We start from the raw sequence: 21,416 nt of genomic DNA, 5'->3' as shown, positions 1-21,416 counted from the left end.
CTAGAAGGATCTTCAATAATATCAATTCCACCTTTCATCTAGAGCTTCCTGTATCCCAGAATCACCTTTAGTAGTACTCTGTGTTCTTTTAACCTGTAGTGTAGTGTGTATCATTCTGCACTTATGGACATAAATTTAAGTCACTGCTCAATTCTTGATTTTGTCTTTTAGTGACTCCCTTGCCATTTTTTTCTGTTTGTCACTCCCACTATTTGTGTATCACCTGCAGTGGTAGCCAGTTTGCTGTCTACATTGTTGCTACATAGTGCCTGGCTGGTTTCCACCCTACACCTGGAAATTTCCAAAATTTGTTGCTGTATGTGCTTGCAGATGAAAATGGGACTGAATAGCTAGAGCCTACACAATCTACTCCAAACTGAGAAAGTTGAAAGATGTATATGGAAAATGAGAAGATTCTCAATTACATAACTATCCAACCCCTGTTCTCTTTCAACCCTCAATCAGTTCATATGCATAAGTTTAAAAAAATGTTAATTTCAAAACCGTAATAATATATAGTTATATAGAATAACGTTCTATATAGTATGTGTTGCTCATCAAAATGTAATATTGTTGGCCACAGATGGCAATGTACAGGACGAAGAGCAGTGGGCCTTAAATCGATCCCTCCTGTTTGCTCCTGCTAACGTCTACCCAGTTAGACTTTGTCCCTTAAGAACACTGCTTCCTCTTCATTCAATTAACAAACGATGTGCAAACATTGAATCTTTGAAACTTTGAATCCCTATGACTTTAACCTGTTACATTAACCTCATAAGAAGGATGTTGTCACAAGCTTTCTAGTGATCTATCATATCTTATGCTAGGCAAAGTGACATCCAGTAATTCTGTGTTACTACTATATTGTTATGCATTTTCCATATATAGCTACAGTATGTTTCTCTTACTTATTAGTGTGTATAGTGTAATTAATTAGTGTGCATCAGGTTATCTTACTATTCCTAACATGAGCTCTAAGCACTTTTATCATAGATCCGTATTTTCAGTCAGCTACAATGCTAGTTTAAGGTAGATCTCACCCCTGATGGGCAGCCTCAGATTACTGGTCATGGATACGCCTCTGGTCATGTTGTAAGGTGACCACTGGCCACTGTATGACAGTTTCAGCAGCTCTTCAACGAAAAAATTAGTGCAGAGGTAAAGTACAAAACTAATATAACCTAGTTAAAGTTAAAGTATTAACCTTTCCAGAGCTTTCTACAGCTCACTCACTAGTGCAAGAAACAACAGCCAAGCAGTATTTTTAATCAGTTCTGAAATGCCTCATGCACAAACTGTACCATGCTTTTTTCCAGTTTCTCAGTGACATTGGTTGATGAAGAAACGGTGTACAAACCTTACTTGCAGCAGCAGTTAGTCTTTGCACAGCTACTTACTTAGATCAGTGAGACATCTGAGTTTACTTTAAAAATCAGACCTCAACAAATAAAGGCTCATCATTTCAGGAACTGCTTATGGGCCACAACAAAGTGCTGCATGTTGGTGAATCTAACTCACAGCTTTCCGATTACATTTTGATTTATTTGTTTTTCTGCTCAAGGAACAAAATTAGTTTTTTTTTAGACTGTCTCTTGATTTTCTCCACTTTGCAAGAAGGTTTTGGGTTGAAAGTAAATGAAATGTTCATTGGAAATGTCACTTTTGCAGATTCATCTAATGAGAGGATCATGAAACCTTTTACTCTGTACACTTATCTCCTCTGTCACTGTGTGCCTCTCTACGTACAGTGACTGTAGGAAGTCATTAATTGTGTACAGTACCTAGACGGTGTAGAAATTAACACTTACATAGCTAGGAAAGCAGGCAGTATACCAAATATAACTTTTCACATTTATTCCCACACTGTTATCTTGTGAAGTATGTTTATTCCTGATTCTATAATATCCCATGAAGAGGAGAATGACAGATACTGAGCCATATTTCTGGTGCTGATTTTTACAAGTGAAACTGGCTTGAAATTTATTGTTACATTGCAGAAGAATTCTTATGGTGGAAATGTGCACAGTTGTGTGAAACTGCCTGATTTAAAATTTCCACTTTAAGAATTCTTCTCGACTTGTTTTGGTTGTGTCTTTAAGAATGACATCTCAGATCTGCTTCAGTTTTTATTTTTTTGCAGGTTTGCTCTCAAACCTTATCTCCAGAATGACTTGCCTGATCACTAGCTGCTACTCACTGTGGGCCTTTTGCCCTCCACTGGTCCAGTAGGTTTTAAGAGATTTTTATAAAATCCCAGTGACTTATGCCAATTATCATGGCGTATTTGCTTATGTGTTGCAGCAAATTGTCTGATTTCATCCATAACCTAGACTAATCGTGTGTTATGGGTTCAGGAATTTGATTCTTTCTCTACCCAAAAGAGAGAAAAGTCTTTGATTGATGATTTTACTTCCCTTCTAGGTGTAAGAATGTTTATTATTATCATAATAATCAAATATTCTGTCCTTTAAAAAATACATGATAGCGTTGAAGCATGTGAAAAATACTTTCCTGCTTTTTGCAACTGTTGCAATGCTCAGCTATTGCTACACTGCAACATAAAATCTTTGTAGTATCAAGACCATGTATGGTAAATGCGTATTTCAAAATGCTGAGTTTCGAAAAATACATATTGGAATCATGTCAGTGTATCTGTTATTTCAAAATTTGTCCAACTTTTTGTTTTTTAACGTCTTGGCATGAGGGATGTCTCTTTTTTCTGCAGGTTTAATTTCACATCGGACTAGTAATCTTTCTGCCGGGCCTCGTTGTGTTAAACCTCTGTTCTGTGTTGTGTCCTCAGTTTGACGCTTTCAGTAGCGTTGAGTCACTCCTGTCATAGTCCTCCTGAGAGAGCACTGTGCAGGAGTTCAGACCTCTCAGTGGAGCAGGCAGGCTTTACAGCTTGCTGGAATCCTATTAACAACTGTTAAAGGGCTGTAAATCACATTCAGTCTTTGTAATACAGCCTGTAGTGGTAAAATATTTATGTATTTCATTCTCTCGTGGAACCCATAGCTAATTTTCACATATTAAGATTATGTAAAAATGATTCGTACGTTTCAATGTGTGCTTATGAAGATGAAGTGCCATCTGTATTTGTTTTTAAATTGAAGTATATTTTTTAAAATCCGTCTCTTGCTAGACAGAGTGCCGAGGTTGTTGTAATCCATTAAAAAGCTGCGGCGGTATTTTTCACATGATCTTTCAGCCAGTTCAGTGGCGCCGACAGCAGTAAAGGCCTGTTCCCTTATTTTTAGACCATTGTGGTCTTCGGACCCCAGTTGTTCCTGCCCTTAAATTCCGTCTTGGTCCCATGAATGCCGCTGAAATACTTGAGGATGCTGTGGCTCGAGCTGATTAATGTCTGCTCTAGGGTTTCGCTGAAGCCACCTCATTCGAATGTGTGGCCTTAGGAGGACCCGAGTTCAGGTCTGAAGTAGGTGTGGAAAGAGAATTGGTGTCCTTCACCACCCCCAGCCCTATTACTGTAACGCGTGATCGATGTTCCTGGGCCCCAGCTTGCCGTCTCCGAGTCCTCCTGACCTTTCCCTTGGCTCAGGCGCGGTGCTGGCTCAGCAGGCTGCCGCACACGGGGCAGTCTGAGCGCAGACGCTGCAGGCGATGTGGGCCGGGAGCCTCACTCCCTGCCTGCCGGTGCTCAGCGATCGATCCCGCGCCTGCGTTGCCCTTCTCTAAATGCAGTGGTTTCAAATCAGTAAACCTTTGGAAAAAAAGGAGATCTGTATGGTGCTCTGCGATTAGCTGGAGGCCAAGGTCTTGTTCCAGAAAAGCAGAGGGTTTGTGGCGATGTGCAGTACCTGAATGAACACAATCGAGTTACAGATTTGAGACAGAGCTCATAATTTCAAAAGCCTTCCCACACACTCTGTTCTCTTCACCTCTCAGCCTTTTCCCTAAGATAGACGTATTCTAAAGTGTTGTCATAAAATTAACATGATTATAGCTAGAAAAAAGGCTCCTCTGATCACACACTAGTTGTCATATACTGTATGCAGGTTATGTTGGACACACAACATACATGGTATGAGAAGATAATGACCGTTCTGACACTCTCAAGTGGCTTCAATTATTAGCAAAATATCTTGCATTTGTGGACACAACTGTGTGCCAACTAATGCCACAGCTGGAAAAAATCAATTCACAGTATAAAAAGCTTTTGTTGTATCATGCAAGATGTATTTGTGGTAATCAGTCCGTGCCACGTGGTCTATAAATAGATGTGACCATTTATTTTAGATGTATTTTTTAAAAATAATCAGAAATGGATAATTGCATGGCTTTTTGAAATGTCCCACAGTCTTTTATGTTGTTAGACTGAGGAAAACTGAGCATGTAAAATTGTTTTGAGGTTATTTTTGTGTGTGCAAGTGAGCTGAAATCCCATTTTGCTTTCCTGTCGGACCCCATGATTATTAAGTAGGAAGTGCTACGTACTGCAGCAGTCCTATAATGACTGCTCTTCCGAGTGTTCTGGGGAGATAAAAAGGGTTGTTATATGACTAAGCATGGCATGAATGAACACTTTTCTCTTCACTGGATCCAGAACAACCCACAACTATTAAAATGTCAAGAGATGTGTGTTTGTGGACAATCCAGTCTCTCACTTGTAGTGTGGAACCATAACCCCTTATTTTCTTCAGTGTAATACACATTAAATTATAGCACCCAGAAAACGCCTTTGATTGCCTTTGAAAATTATTAACTTCCAGCAAATTAATCTATGTAAAAAAAAAAGTTTCCTTAAAATAATCTTTTGCTTTTTTTAAGAAATACGGATGTTTGTTTCATTATTTGAAAGTAAAATTAGTACAAAGCCTTCATGTATACCCTAGAACAGTCATGCTGCATAGCTGCAGTGTGACAGAACTGTTAATTTATGACTCACCGATCGCTGTAATTTGGTGACATTTTAGATTCACAATATCAGATTCCCTTTATTTCCTTTTTCCTTCTGAACATCAGACGAAGTTGATGTTTTATGGGTGTTAAAACAAAAGCACTGCATAAGCATGAAACCGTACCGCTGCGTTGAAGGTTTTAAATTCGGACTGGCACCAATGTTCTCCCCCACGAGAAATGATCTGCTCAAGTGTCCCTGTGCCGTTGCCATAGACATAAATGAGGAAGCCAGACCGGTATCGATCTGGAAATTCTAATAAGATCCTCTCTTCACCTTTGGGCTGCGTGGCTCAGTGGTGCTGAGGGACTGAACCCGAGAGGATGGGGCTCACAACAGCAGGCCTGTACCTGGCCTCTCTGGGTTTCTTGCTCATTAAAAGCAGCTCCGGCACCCTAAGGGAAATCATTTCCAGCCAATGGAGTCCCAGTACAATCATGCAGCACCATGTGTATCTCCAGGCAAGACTGACAGCTTGGCACGGCCGACACTCATTAAACCAGAGACTCGTCACACACATGCCACGATGCACAGTTCAGGCCAGATGAGGTGCTGAAGCTTTTTCCAGTCTGAAACTCGGTGAAGGTCACACCTGCTGTTATACCCACACAAATGTGCTGTTCGATAGGACTCTATTGTACAGCTGTAATCACATTAAAAATGTCATATTTGCTTCTTGTTGCTTATCGTAAAATGACTTCTGTGAAGATTAACTGTAATTTTCCACCAAAACACTGCAGTTTTTAGTTTTAAACTAAATAAACGTACCACAAGAGTGTTCGTACAGTAGAAGTTTTTATAGTCGTTAGTTTTGGCTACTACTAAGAGCAAAAAGTCATCATTAGCAGGACTCCAGTCGAAACTCTAACGTGTGAATTCATATTTTAGATTTAAGCGGTTTGATTGAAAGAAGACTTCAGTTGAGATTTTGAAATGTGTTAGAATGTCCAAAGGAAGTCCAGTGATGTCAATTCAAATGTGTCTTTATTTAACAACAGGTTGCTCCCCCAGACGGTTGGACTGCTGTACGTTGGCAGCTATGACAGACCCTTTTCGCAAATGAAGGTGAGACCGCGGGCGCCAGCCGAGCGCGAGTCCTCTCTTTCTTCATCTCCGAGCTCCGTGGGTTCACGAGGCAGTTTGACGAGGTTCAAACCAGGAGCCTCCTCGGACGCCAGTCGGTCTGAGCTCACAAACGCGCGCACGCTCACACCTTCCAACTGGCAGGCCGTTTTAATCGGGGAAACTGCGGGTGGAATAAGAATATGCTTTTTTACAGAACATAGCATCATTTCATGTTCATCGATATTCACTCTTTGAATTTCACTGACAGAATTTTGTCAGACTTTTATTGAGAATTGTTCATTTCATCCCCTTGCACTTTCCAGCTTTAAACTGATTCATATTGTTTCTTGAGGAAGCTCTACTCTGACAGCCGGAATCCTTCTCCTGCCTATATATTCCTGTCCCTTTCTCGTAAACCAGCAGAATGATATGTTATCATTCAAGGTCACTGCCATTAGAATATCAATACATTTTTGTCAAATATTTCCTCGGTAAAGTTTTTGTTGTTGAAGGCTACAGTTTTCATCGTATTCTCTTGAAATAAAATCGAGCAGCTCTTTGGGAAAATATTTCAAGGCCTAAACCTTTTATTATACATTATGTGCCATTCATGTGAGTGCCCCCCCTAAAAGAGAAACAAAGACATGCTGCATCCATTTAATAAGAAAGGTTACAAACGACAGGAGGCAGTTTGGCCCATCTGGTTCGTTTGGCTTTTAGTAGCTAATTGATCTGAGGATCTCATCCAGCTATTTTAAGAAAAAAACAATATCAGCTCCAGCAAAATAAGACCCTCGTTTGCCTTCCCAGTTAGAATGGAATTAGGTGGTTTTCATATAGACTGTCTTTACTTTTTAAATGCCTTCTGGGGGAACTGACAATGGTTTTCTTTCCCTGTGACTTATGCATCCTGGCAATCAGTTGCCTGACCTTGACGATTCCCCTCCCTGTCCGTCTGTTGGGAATGTCACCTGTCTTTGAGTCCTCCAGTACCACTGAGGCTTTGTCAGACAGTGCATTCCCATCTTCAGTGCCGCCTGCAGCAATGTCATGCTAAAAAAGAGCGTTGTGGACATAAGCACACGTTGTTAGTTAGCCAGGTCTTTCACCCATTAGTTAGTCTAGAATTATTCAAGATTGCTCTTGCAGGCTGTTTTGTCAGTGAAGTTGCATATAAAGTCAACGATTTGCACTGCTCTTTATTCCACATGCATCATACTGGTAATGTCTTCCACAGGAAAACCGCTGTGAGTTCTTATTGTGTCTTCTTTAATACACTATTATGCATTATGCTGACCTTCCTTTTTCCTTATTAGTAATATGTTTCAGTGTTTCTGATGTATCTTACGCTGCGTATAGTAATTTCATATGGTTTCTTGTACCTGCCTAATGAGGGCAGATATGGAGAGTACCTTTTCTTTTAAATTCATTAAATTATACTTAGCAGGTTTCACATTCTACAAATGGAGGTCATGTGGAGTTCTCCTTGGTTTTTCAAAAACTCTTATTAGGAAAACACATATCGACAGCAGAGCCATTGTAAAATAGCACGGCTTTTTCACCCAGAAAGCGCGCTTCCCTTACTCATCGTGACTCGCAATTAACTGGAAGATAGCAGACGGCCGAGTTCACGCACGGATCCCAAGGCACTGAAAGGGAAATGAGCTGGGTCAAAAAGCTGACTGCTTCACCCTCATCATACCCACTGGCACTTGTGTGAATTACTGTTAATTTAGCAGCGATTGAGGTGCTTGCTTGGAGGGCTGAGGCAGTGTACCATGGTGTGTCTGTTTTACTGTATATGAGAACAGTTCATTTCATATGTATTTATGCCAGTGAGTGTCACCTGAGGAGAAGCAGAAAATGTTTAGTTTTCCAGGGGGACAAAAAGTGAGTATGTTTTCGCATTTTGAGCTCCTTTATTACAGTCGTTTAGTATTAAACCGTATTATCCTGTATGCTTTATATCTCAGGAGGAACACACTTGGGGCCATATTCATATTCTGAAATAATTACCATCATGCCAAATTTCTATTGTTTTTCCCTGATTAAACAACATGCACAAAGTTTGGAAGTGCCACATAAATCTTTCAGGAGGCTAATTTTAGAAAATTGAGTAAGTGTTCCTTTTTATTACATGACACTAAGTTTATATTCCTTTTTCAGAGGCATGTGACAGAGATGCTTTCTGAAATTAGCCCTTAATTGCGAAAATCAGACAAACATCTTGTACGTTAGGGGTTAATCGAGCACATTTTCAACATGTAGAATGTTGATGGTTAGTTTTCACTAAATATTCCTTAGTCTGTGACCATGCAATAGGGACAAAGACAGGAATCTGCTGGTACCAGAGCATAACCAGATAAACCAGTCTGATGATAGATGTGTGTCCCATGGAGTTTAACTGGGACCCCAGTCATTTGTAGAGTATTCCCAGAATGACAGCAACTATGTGCAAGTAGGGAGCTGTGTCGACATGCCTAGGCTACAAAGGAACAAGTAAAGGTTTATTCCCTGTGAAAAGAGAAGAAAAGACACACCAGAAGAAGGCTCCACAGCCAAAAACGTTGCGTTTCTTTTCTTCTCTTTTCAGCATGGAATAAATCATTACTTGTTCCTTTGTAGCAATGTACCGCTTGCTTCATTTAAACTAGATTACAGACTGATTTCTCAAGAATTCTTTTGATATAACCATATTTTTCATGACTAAGTGGTAAAAAATGTCAAGATTCTACGTTTTGTGATGAGGGAAATGCATAAATATTGTAGTGATCATGGTTTTGAGACTTGAGATATCTGACAGATCACCTGGCAGTCAGCTGTTTTTCAGAGCTGTATTCAGTGTCTTGGGACCTGATGCATTAGACCTCAGCTGTGTCTGTTCTTTGTATCATTCTCCCAGTGTGCTGTACTTCTGCTGCTTTTGAGTGAATCTCTGAAATTCGTTCTCAGAGAAAATGTAACACATTTCTGTCAGTTCTTTTTCACGTACTGTTTACGTGTTTTAATGGTGGGATTTGCTACAGTGTAACAGGTTATATGTTGAGTGCTTTACAAATATGTGTAGAGTGATACCCACGTGCCCTGCCCAAGTTTTAAAAAGAAAGTAAATTATTTAATGACCTTTTCTGTGCTACAATTTGGTGAAGTATTGGCCTGATTTTTAAGCCTGTGTTCTTGTTGTTTTTTTAATCATCCCAACCATTTCGTCCTTGTGCTCTGAGTGCGTGAATGATTGCAAAATAGTGTATTCGCCCTGGCAGATTAGGAGATTATCTGTCCTGTTTTTGATTTTAAAAAATACCCGTGAGGGCAACTGAGAGGCTGAAACTCCATAGGCGTTTAGTAAGCGCATGTTGAGTCTGATGGTCCAGATGCCTGTGTTTTGCCATTAGCCAGCTGTGATCATCATTCCCCACAGTGGGCTCAGGCCTCTGTGAGCTGGCAGTGACATCAGCAAGCGATGTGTCACTGAGTTTCCCATGAGTCAAATGGCAAGTGGCTAAAACAGCAGGTGTTGTAGGAGTGTGCGCTCCAGTCCTCGTTCTGCCCCAGGCCGTATCTGAAGGTGAAAACAATAGTTTTCAACCGAGTGCTAACAGTTGTTAATCACAAGTTGTGAGGGGTATAAAACAGAATAAACACTGGTTCCAAATTTGAAAATAGTTAAGGCTTGTATGTAACAATTGTGGCCAAGACCACCAACTCAATGACAGTAAAAAAAAAAGAACACTGTCTTGGTTGAAGTCTTAAAAATCCACTTTCAGGTGGGTTTTTGTGCCATCTGTTTCCCAGCTTTTAATTGCTTTTCTCTATACATGTTAAATGTGTGTAAGTGTCACTCTCTCTTGGTGTTGTGTCTGTGTTATGTGCTGCAGTCATTTGTCAATCCAGTAGTCCAGAAGTGTGTAAGAACTATCAGTGAAGATCAGGCCATTTGCTTCTGCACTTTCCTCTCATTCAGCTTTCAAGATCAGCTTGATAGTCAAGATCACAGCAACCTAGGGACATCACACACAGCTTGACCCAACACTTATGAAGGACAGGCAGTAAAGAAATGAAGGGTGACATGGGGTAAACAGATGAGCTCTACGGCATGTTGGATTTGTATCTGTGTCGTAATATTTTGTTTTACATCTAGTAGAATTGTTTTCTTTTTTGTTTCAATTTTTAGGTATTTTGAGATGCTTTGACATGAAAGGCATCCTAAAATACACTATATTGTTACTAAATACAAGCACATCATTTAAGAGTTTGCAGTAGTAAAACAGGGTTCATAATATTTCATAATATTACTGTGTTTGGTACAGTATGTTGTAACATTTTACTCACAGGAGGATTATAGATATTCAGTTGTTCCAGTTCAGCAGATAGTATTTTGATAAAACCATCTTCCCTGAAAAATGCCTTTGAAAAAGCAGTTGGTTTCTCAGCCTTCACTATAAACATACAACACGTCTTACATCTTTATGACAAACGTTCTATAATGTGTTATATATATAAATCTGTGATGCAAATTATTTTATAAACTCATTTCTGTTTTTAAAAATGCATTTAATGCACAGTGATACTGAACTGAAGTTTGCTATGTGCGGGATGGCTGTCAGATCTTGACTGCTAATTTAGCCATGTGGACAGTCTTTTGGTCAGTTAGGTTAGGTACAGTGGTTTCTGTCTTTGCAGAACAGTAGGCTGCAGTACTGAAAGGCCTCCTTCAATTAAAAAGGGAGCTGTCTTAATCCTAATACACACAAGAACGATTCTTACTTTGGTTATTGAGTTATTTGATCTCTTTCTTTCAAATCTGTACACATAAAAGATCCCTTTAATAGCAGAGGCATTAAGTTCCTTTACATCAGTCTAGAAACAAATTGGGGACTCTGTAACAGTTAACTCTAATGGGATCAGATAAAAACATGCTGTTTGCCCTGCTTCATCTGAAATTGTAGCAATGTGTTTCATGAACTAAGATGGTGTAAATGCATCATCCCGTATCAAATTCCACTGTCTGACAAGAAGAGGCTTTGTTGTTAGCTTGAGAGGAAACTGTGAATGACATTGTTTGAGTGTTGCTTTTAAAGTATTTTTAGTTTCACAGTTACCCATTTACAATAGCAAGAAACACTGTTGTGATGTTATGAAGCTCATTTCAACCACAAAATACTGTTTTTGGCTAGTGAATACGTCTCACAAACATTTCTATAATGTGATATACATTAAACATGAGCAGTTCACTTAATCTGCTGCAAACATACAAGGTAATGAAAGGCTTTTTTAAACCACATTGGGGTACAGTATAGTTTTTGTTTCATTAAACAGCCTGATAGAAATGTGGAGATGAAGCACTTCTGGTGTGTATTCTAGTCAGGTATACCGCTGGCAAGTTATTTTATGAAGAATGCCACAGGATTTCTCCATTATGCATCTGAGAAACTTATTAAAATGCACTGAAGCGGTGGAAAACATTTCTGGACTTTGCACCGAATATTATTAAGTCAAAGATGAAATAAAAGTGACTTCACTGGCAGTAATGTTTTCAGTTTTTCCGCTGAAGACTGATGGAATTGAACTCAGTTATTTATTTCATTTTCTTCCTAGTGACAGCAGTTTTTTTTTAACTTTTTAATGTGAAAATGGTCAGGAAGTGCTCGGGGAGAACTGCCTTTGTCCACCTAAAGAAATTGTGCTGAAGAGAGTGACTTAAGTCTGGTACTCTTATTAGTTACAAAAGTCATAGAGAACTCGATCTATCCAGCTGTATAGAAACAATCAGGTGAAATATTTCTCTATTCTGTATGTAGCTATTGTAGACTGAGGTAACCTTATGTAACGACAACTGAATTCTAAAGTTTCAGACTCTACTGTGTTATCATAATACTAACCTATTGGACAGATTAAAACTACCCTGATTGAAATTTAAAGTCAAGTCCAGACCTTAAAACCTTAAAGAGAAAAGATTTACCCGTCTGTCTTTTTTTGGCAGAGGTGACGTATGATCTGCACGGTTTACATACGCTCTAAGGCAGGGCTGTCAAGTACACCACGCATGGGCCAGGTCCAGACCGCCAGGCCCGTGCGTCTGGCCTGTGAGGTAGTCGCTCGCAGACAGAGCCATAGACCAGAGTTCAGTTCTCACCTTGTATCCCCACACAGGAAGCAGGCCCTCTGAGTGGTGTTACTGTAGCAGCTTCGCAGAAACATGCAGTCTCTGTGGATCTCTGCCTCTGTCCAGTCACTGTGCTCCTAGATGACGATATCACAGCTCTCACAGATTGACAGGAACATCTAGTGAAGTACACGACTGCTAATTGCATTTTAAATGCAGCTATCTACAGTAATTGTAAAAAATACAAAGCAGCACAAATGCTACGTCAATAGTTGTACCTCGTAATTTTGAATAATTTATGGTTTGAATGGCCCACATGAAGTACACTCTGATCACATCTGCCTCGGGAATAGCTCATTAGTGTGTCACCCTGCTGTAAGCATGCAGAAGTGCCGAGTCCCTCTCACCTTGCAAGTCTACAGCGCGGGCAGCAGAGGTGGGGGCAAGGCAGAGGACTGAAGCTCCCCCTGGTACCCAGGGCCTACGAGCAGTGCTGTGCAGCCTGACAGGAGGCCTGAATTGCACAGCAAAAGCACACATTTTATAAAGGACCCATTTCCAGCTTTGAAGCCACCCAGCCCAGTGGGCCTCAGCCAGTTGTGCACGGTCTCTTGTAGTATTCCAGGCCCAATTGGGGAAGTTCCAAGTCCGAATTCGGATCCCCCAGCCACGCTGCAGAGCCCAGCCCCAAGACCGTTTTCCTAACAGTTTCATCCCATGACAATTTCATCCTTTCGGTCAGTTAAACAAGTGTGAAACACCCCCGTGTCAACTTCAGAATTGATCACATCGAGAAAATGTATTGGGCATCCTGCTGTCAAAATAAGACCTAGTCCACAATGTGGGAACAATTGCATATCTCCTGCTGCTTATCATTGATTATTCTTTAAAATGAGGAGTTTTAAAGCCTACTCATTGCAGCATATGCTTCAGTGAAATTTCTCCTGCGAAGACTGAGAAATTCTATATTTACTCTCTCTCTCAGCAGTGCAGTTTTGGCTTTTAAGGAGTGTGCATACCTCAGGCTCGTCAGCACAGATGCCCGTCTCTCCAGGAGCGGGGAGGCTTTCGGTTTCTTGCAAAGGCACAAGTGCCAAACGCAGTGCTGTCCTGGCAGCTCCGTCGCGCCACCCAGGCCAGCCAAGCAGGGCCTTCCTGGAGTGGCCACAGCCCCTCTCCAAGCTGCCTTGCTGGGCGGTTCCTGTTTTTACTTCTAAACCATCTGCCGAGAGCCATAAAATGGGGCTTCTGTTCGGTGCGAAAATGACGCACCTGCTTACTTGATTCATTCACACGCCTGAACTGATGCAAAAACCTGCACCGATCTCTCGATGTTTCACCAAATCAGCAGGTCTCAGCTGAGGACACCAGCATAACACACGGGTATGGCGAGGGGTTCTCAGACAAAACGGCAGATAAAAACCCGTCCACCGGCTCGATGGAGCTTCATCTTCCTGTACTTTTTATAACCTGCTTCTTTAACCTTTCTCTAAACTAAATCTGACATCAGACATCATTATTATTTTGTTTTAATTATTTCACAGAAAACGTATAACAATGTTGGTAATGCTTTGTTTTAATTAGCATTATTACCATGTTTTTCATGACATTTTGAAGTATTTTAGAGGTGTCTGACTCTGGCTCAGGCTACAGCATGTGTAACATCATTAACTGATGGCATTTGGGTCTGCTTTGGGCACAAAGATCTAAAGTTCCTGTAATGCAAATGCTAAAAAAGAATGCTGCACGTCTATAATGAGTGTGCTGGCCGTGCCAAAGTGATGAAAGTCCGGGTACTTTTGGGCAGAAGGCAGACATGTCGCCCTTTTATGATCTATTAGGTGTTATCGCCATGACATCAGTGTGCAGAGTGCCATAATGCTGATTAATTGACTGAGTCATTCGGCCAGTATTTCATTTATTTTCAGTGGCACACCTAGAAAATGTTATTGAGCTGAACCTCATGACAACGCTAGGGCGAATATTTCTGATAATGGATTCCTGCCGTTGCACTATGTACAGATATGAAGACGCGTTAGTGTCCAGCTTGATTGCAGATTTCCTGATGTAACACAGACATGATCGCATCCTGTAGGTCAGTGGTTCCCACTCCTGGTTCTGGTGAGCCACATGCCTGCTGGCCAAAACCAGGACTGGAACCACTGCTGTAGGGGATACCAGTTAGAGGTATGGAATAGCAGTCAGCAGCCATATCATCCTGCAACCCACAACTGTCAGCCCACTGATACTCAGCAGTTTGAGCCTGGTCAGTACCTGAGTGGGAAAAAACTAAGGTTGCTGCTAGAAGAGGTGTTAGTGGGGCCAGCAGGGGGCGCTCACCCTGCGGTCTGTGTGGGTCCTAATGCCCCAGTATAGTGACTGTAAACAGGCGCTGTCCTTCGGATGAGACGTAAAACCGAGGTCCTGACCCTCTGTGGTCATTAAAAATCCCAGGGCGTTTCTTGAAAAGAGTAGGGGTGTTACCCCGGTGTCCTGACCAAATTTGCCCCTGGCCCTTACCAGTCATGGCCTCCTAATAATCCCCATCTATGAACTGGCTTCATCACTGTTCTCCTCCGACGGAGAGCTGGTGTTTGGTGAGTGTACTGCCATCACATCATCCAGGTGGGGCTGCACACTGGTGGTGGTGGAGGGGAGTCCCCAAAACTGAAAAAAGGTTGATTGCATAAGTATTCACACCCATGAAGTCAATATTTGGTGGAGGCATCTTTGACAGCCATTATATCTGCAAGTATTTTTGGATAGGTCTCTGCCAACTTTGCACAATGATTTGGTATAATTTTTGCTTATTCTTCTCATGATCAAGCCCTCTGAAGTCTTTGCATAAATTCTCAATGGGATTCACTGGGACCCTCAAGAACATTTATTTTCTCATTCTTAAGCCTCTCCATTGTAGCTTGGGCCTTATGCGTTGAATAATTTTCCTTTTTTTCCCCCATTAGACTGGAACAGGTTTTCCTGTAGTATTTCCCTGTGCTTTGCTCCTGCATGTTTCTCTGGAGCTCTTTCTGAGTGGCTGTGCGGTCTCGCAGTGGCCTCCCTCACCGGTTTCCTCCTTGCCCGGCTGTTTGTTTGGACAGGACGGCCTGATTTTGGTGGTGTCTGGGCGGTATAATACATCTTCCATTTCTAGAGGATTGAGTAGACTGTGCCAACAGGAATCTTCAGAGACTTTGATATTTCTTTTGCTTTTTTCTTCAGATCTGAGCTTTTCAGTGACTTTATCCCTGACTTGGTTTAAAAGCTCCTTGATCTTCATGGCTGATTCTTTGCTTGAAATTCACCACTTGACGAAGGAAGCACACCGAGATAGTTGTTTTTATTCTGGAATGATGGAAACCACTATTACTGGAAACAGGCAGGGGGCCTCTCAATTAATTGTTCTCTCATTAAGGTAGTTTTGTGCCCCCAATGACTGCAAGCTTTAAATAGGAAAAATGTGAAAACTATGCAAGGGTCTGAAAACGTTTGCAAGACTATATGCCATTTTAGCACAAGAAGAGATGTGGGCAGTTATGGCCTTCAGAAACGTCCCTCCAGGTGTTTATTCTTGTACACAACATTTTTCTTTAGTTTGTTCTCCAGCTGGGGAGGCTTGGGCAGTGTTGTCATCCTTTCGAATTTCCACTGCCTCAAGCTCCTCTGTGTCTCATTTCATCTCTCTCATCTGTAGTGTGCAAATCAAGGGTGGAGAGTTGTGAAGGCTGTTTCAGTAATACCCTTCTTCTTCCTCAGATCTCCTGTTTGGATCATGGTTTTTGTGAGCAATATGGCAGCTGTGTGTACTTGCAATGTGACTGTCTCTGCAGTGCTGCTGTTCTGAGATCTTTTGCAGTGGGTAGGGAAAAGTAGAGACTATGAGGCGCTCAAATGGCAGGTGCTGTGTATTAATCAATTTACATATTTCCTGACCAGGTGACAAAAGATCTGAAGCAGTACGACAACAAAATCATCGAATGCAACTTTGTGAACAACACTTGGGTCTTCATGCGGCAGAGAACAGATAAGAGCTTCCCGAATTCCTACGACACAGCAATGGGTAAGAGATCACAGGCTTGGAAACAGGAGTCCTTGTTTGATGGCATACACACACTGACACTGAATCTTCAGCTGCGTATATCTGCAGAAGGCAATGACATTCGGATCTCAGGCGTCTTTTAAGTGTAACAGTGACCACTGGCATAACAACAAATGGGCAGCACAGCAGTGAACACACTACATGAAAATGTTAAGATAGCACTGAGAAGTCAGTCAGTGAGAAATAAAAGGTTTCTTATCTGTGAAGTACACAGCTCCCATATCACTTTACACCTGTTTCTCCTGCAGACTAACTCCACACCTATTTATTTCTGCTTAGTGGGCATCCTTGGCCTTCTTACAAATGCATTGAGTTAGTGAACAAGTACAGAAATATACAGCAAACAAAACACCCAGTAGGTTGGGTATCTTGTGGAGAGGTAATTCAAAGAGCCAAGCAGCTAAGATCATCAGCAGGGTAGATCGTGTGCAGTGAAGTGCAGTACAATCGCCACGTCGAATACCGGAGGCTATACAGCAGGAGCGGGAAACGAGGAGTGGCCGCGGAGGGTTAAGGAACCGGGTTAAGTGCAGCTAAGAGAGGACGTGATCCCAGACGAGCTGTTTTGAAGGCGCGCCCCAGAAGGCGACGACTCGCCGTGTGTCTCTGAGCTCTGCAGGACAGGAGAAGAGACAGAAGGGGTTTTAAAAGAGTCACAAGACAATTAGTGGATATAGCCAGTTCTAGCTTGTTATTTTTTTTTAGAAATTGTGCTTTTTACACTACTGTCTCCTTTTAAGCACTTTTCTGGGTTGAAGTAAATTTCCCTTTCCAGAAATGCCATTTTGTACTAAAGAAAAGCTAAGTGACCTCAAAGTGTAAGTCCAGTACACAACCTCACTTCACAAAATGATTCTTCATTAGGTTTATGTTCAAGCGCAAACATTATCAAGTGCTTTCCAAACCTGACTTGACATTTTTCCTATGCTGTTTGACTTTGAACAAATGATGAGAAAGGTCTGCAGTGTATTACATTTGTACACAAGTCGGAAGGAGATCTTTGAGTGTTACATTTAAATGATTGTAAGTTTTAATAACGCAGAGATTGTAACTGTTCTTTTTTCTTCATCTGAAATTGGAATTGGCTAATAAAAGCAGGAGGGGCAGTACGGTGGGGTCAGTTCCTGCAGTGCTGCCTGTGTGGAGTCTGTGTCCTCCCTGTGTTCCTGTGATGTTCCTGCGAGTGCTCTGGTTTCCTCCCACAGTCCGAAGACTGTGTCTGTGCCTGTGCCTGTTTGTGCCCGGTGGTGAATTGGCCATCCTGTCCAGGCTGTCCCTGCCTTGTGCCAGTTGCTTGCTGGGATCAACTTATCCTGTACTGGATAAAGCGTCTAGAAAAGGATGGATAGTGAATTGGTGGTTTCTAGAGTTCATGTTCTAAATTTTGCTTGACCAGGATATATACAAAGGAACAAGTAAAGGTTTATTCCATGCTGAAAAGAGAAAAAAGGGGGAAACAACATTTCGGCCGTGGAGCCTTCTTCGGGTATGACACGCCCACAGGCGAAGAAGGCTCCACAGCCAAAACTTTGTGTTTCCTTTCTTCTCTTATCAGCATGAAATAAACCTTTACTTGTTCCTTTGCAGCCTACGCATGGTGACGCAGCTGCCTACTTGAACTGCTTCAAGATAGATACAGTTTTGTTGTTAGGACTTTCAATGCTGATGAATGCTGGTTAGGACTGCTGCCATACAGATCTTTGTCTCCAGGTTAGATTACACCCAAAAGATTGCTCCGTGTGGAGCCTGCATGTTCTCTCTAGTTATGGAGCTCCAGTTTACTCCCACCTGCCAAACAAAGACCCGCGGGAAAAGCTGAGTAGGATGTTGTCTCTCATAGCACGCAGTGTGTCTGAGATAAGCTTTTGGATTTCCAGGATCTTTTCTCAAGGAAGGGTGAGAAATAACCCCTTCGTCCCACGATTTAAACCTTCATTACTAGATACTGTACCTCTTTGATGTATTCCTGTGCATAATATGTAATGATGGATTAATTACTCTGGTTTTAAAACTGGTGTGGCACCCTGCTTTAACTACAAAAGAACTAATGGAAGAATAACTGACATTGAAGACTTTGATGAAATTGTTTTTGCTAGGGACTTTAAATAGAAGCTAATCATATCTGTTGTATTTTTTTTATATCTTCCAGCTGTTTGCCAAAGTATTCAGAACCCAGTCACCAAGGAAATCCTGCTGGAATTCATTGACAGGTGTGCTCTGGGAGCCCAAGGACAGACCCGCAAGCACCCCCCCGACCCGGACTCCGAGCTCATGCCCCCTCCTCCTCCAAAGAGGCCCCACCGGGCGATACCGTAGCTCACAGCCCAGCGGCTGCAGGGCTTCTGATGGACAGTGCTGCAGTAAGGGCCAGTTCACTTGCACTGAGCACCCCAGTAGTGTTTCAGCCCATCGTACACCCCACCCCTGGAAGAACAGACCTCATGCCATTCAACTGGTCCAATTGGCTTTTAGGGCTGTAAAACTAATAACATAATTCCACTAAATATACGAAAGCAATTCATTTTCATTTCATCTGTGTGTTTCTGTCCTAATGATAAAAACACTATGGCAAGCCTTATCTTGTTGTGTTTTAGCTTCCTCAGTTCCACGTCTTTGTTGTGTTTTTTTCTCCATGCGAGAGTGGTCACAGCTGAGTAATCAGTATATGCAGGCATACTTTCCAAACTTTTGTAAAAGAAAAAAAATCCACTGTAATATTTTTATATTATTTTCTTCCAGTTGCCATAGTTGCTTATTAAAAAGGGAATTGGTTCTGTTAGCAAATTGTAAGAGGAACTGGAGATTTTTGAAAATACAGCTAAAATGAAACTTGAAAGAGTAACTTTCCTGAAGCAATTAGCCTTTTTCATGACATGACTTTCTTAAAAAACAAAACTGCAGGCAGATGGAATTGTGCACAGTAATGTTTGGGGTTATTAAATGTTTTTGTGTCTTTCCCATTGTGAGTGCTTACGAGAGATATTGCGGTCTTTGCAGTGGACCCCTCTAGCCAGCAGCCCTTGAATTTTAAAGTAGCATGCTGAGTAGGAACAAAGAAATCCGTATCTTTGTTCCATTGTTTCACCTTTCCATTTATTTTTTCCAGTTTTGTTTCAGTAACTTGTAAGAAACAACCATATGCAGTCTCAATTCGTATTCATGTAAGCAGGTGGCCTGGTTTAGGTTCCACTTATTTTAAAAGGTGTTTTACTGCTTTATTTGTTTGGTGTGAAACATTAAAGTAAAGTGTCTCAAGCTGATTTCTATGTTAATGTCTTTAGCCTACATCCAGACTAAACCTTTCTACAAGAAATTTGGAGCAGCAGCACATAGCTGGGTTCTATATTTTGATATCAGAGCCTGAGTAAAATTGTATTGGACTCGTGACCACTTGAGATTATAATTTAATTCCTTACATTCACATATCACTTTTCTGGACACTCCACTCAAAGCGCTTTACAGGTAATGGGGACTCCCCTCCACCACCACCAGTGTGCAGCCCCACCTGGATGATGCGATGGCAGCCATAGTGCACCAGAACGCTCCCCACACACCAGCTCTCAGTGGGGAGGAGAGCAGAGTGATGAAGACAGTTCAGAAATGGGGATTATTAGGAGGCCATGGAAAATTTAGACAAGACGCCGGGGTAACACCCCTACTCTTTTAGAGAAACGCTCTGGGATTTTTAATGACCACAGAGAGTCAGGACCTTGGTTTTATGTCTCATCTGAACGACTTTTTACAGTATAGTGTCCCCATCACTATACTGGGGCATTAGGACCCACACAGACCACAGGGTGAGCACCCCCTACTGGACCCACTAACACCTCTTCCAGCAGCAGCCTCAGTTTTTCCCAGGAGGTCTCCTGTCCAGGTACTGACCAGGCTCACACCTGCTGAGCTCCAGTGGGCTGGCAGGGTGAGATGCAGGGTGACATGGCTGCTGGTCACTAGTTGGCTGATCTACCAGATACGTGAATCAACTGACACTATAAAAAATAATTTAATAGCATACATATATTTCAGGCATGTACAGTGTGTTTTAAAATAAGCAGTGCTGGAATAACCTACTAAAGTATTTTACCTGATATAAGCAAGTTTGTTTCTTCATAACATTCAGGTACTAACTTAATTCACTTTACTTGTAGAGTTAATACTGTACATAGGTCGATCTTCCTTTACAAATTATTCTTCAGCTGCGAATAAACATTCTCCTCTTTTTTTCTTTTGCTGAGTAACTCTTTTTGACATTAAAGTGACACTATTCCAGACAGACACAATTAGCAGGTAGACAGTTTGAATTCAAAGGCATTGGGTTGTTGTGCAATCATCAGCACTTCAGTCTTTTCAACAGATAAATACAATTTATTTGTTGCAGGACAAGAAGGAGGCAGAGTACAAAGCTTGTCACACTATTGTTATTTGACGTGACTTCAGCGATTTTACAAGCAGGTGCTGTAGATGTCTCAGTGCAGTGACAGTACAGTCCTGGCATAAACCACACTTAAAGGACAAACACCGTAAAGTAATATAGTGTAGAGCTATATTCTGTAGAAGTCAACATTCTGCTGCTATATTACTGTTACATTTTAAATCTTGCTGCTAATTATCTGCAATATGATTGTAGCATCTGTGTAGGTCCACTAGTCCGCTTACCCTGGTTAAGCCAGGTTTGCTGGGGTAAGCCAGCACCTATCTCAGTAGCATAAGGAACCAGGCAGAGAGAATGCAGCTGCTCTGAATAGGGTAGGGCTACAGAGAGAGGCACAGTGTGTTATGGCCAATCACATCTAGCCAGCGCGTCTCTGTGGCTAGGTGTGATGGCCAGGTGTCACCAGATGGCACCAGGTAAGACACTAAACACGTGGAGAACATGCCTTCTCTTCAGAGGCCTGAATGCAAGCCCAGGCACGTGTAGTCGTCAGGCTACCGCGCTACACACCAGGCACCCTTGTCACACACTTGTGTACGGTTATGTAGAACATATTATATTGAGCTGTGACTGATAGACCCACCTGCAAAAAATGAAATTAATGCTTGCCCAACCAACAACAGAAAACACACCAAAATATTATTCAGGTTTCGTATACTTCATTCTCTCTAAATGCAGATTTAAAGACAACTGTTCTGCCCTCTTTCTGGCTAATATACAGTATATCCGTTGATGGCTGATGTGTTCTTAGTATATTAACCCTCTCCCAAGAGCTCTGTTCAAATTGACCTAA

The 21,416-nt window shown here is 41.7% G+C and overlaps 1 protein-coding gene across 1 annotated transcript in view; it reads left to right on the top strand.

The window, feature by feature from the left end:
- Positions 1–19,446, top strand: part of rngtt (RNA guanylyltransferase and 5'-phosphatase) — a 171,053-nt gene extending 151,607 nt beyond the window's left edge. The window contains exons 14-16 of the mRNA XM_088904819.1: positions 5,920–5,986; positions 16,029–16,152; positions 18,341–19,446. Of these exons, the coding sequence (XP_088760945.1) occupies positions 5,920–5,986; positions 16,029–16,152; positions 18,341–18,507 (358 nt within the window). The 3' untranslated portion in view covers positions 18,508–19,446. The remainder of the gene's footprint in view (positions 1–5,919; positions 5,987–16,028; positions 16,153–18,340) is intronic.
- Positions 19,447–21,416: the final 1,970 nt, after the last annotated feature.

The sequence above is a fragment of the Atractosteus spatula genome, chromosome 2 (assembly GCF_055471065.1).
Source record: "Atractosteus spatula isolate fAtrSpa1 chromosome 2, fAtrSpa1.hap1, whole genome shotgun sequence".
NCBI lineage: Eukaryota > Metazoa > Chordata > Actinopteri > Semionotiformes > Lepisosteidae > Atractosteus > Atractosteus spatula.
This window is presented reverse-complemented; position numbering and strand designations above follow the sequence as displayed.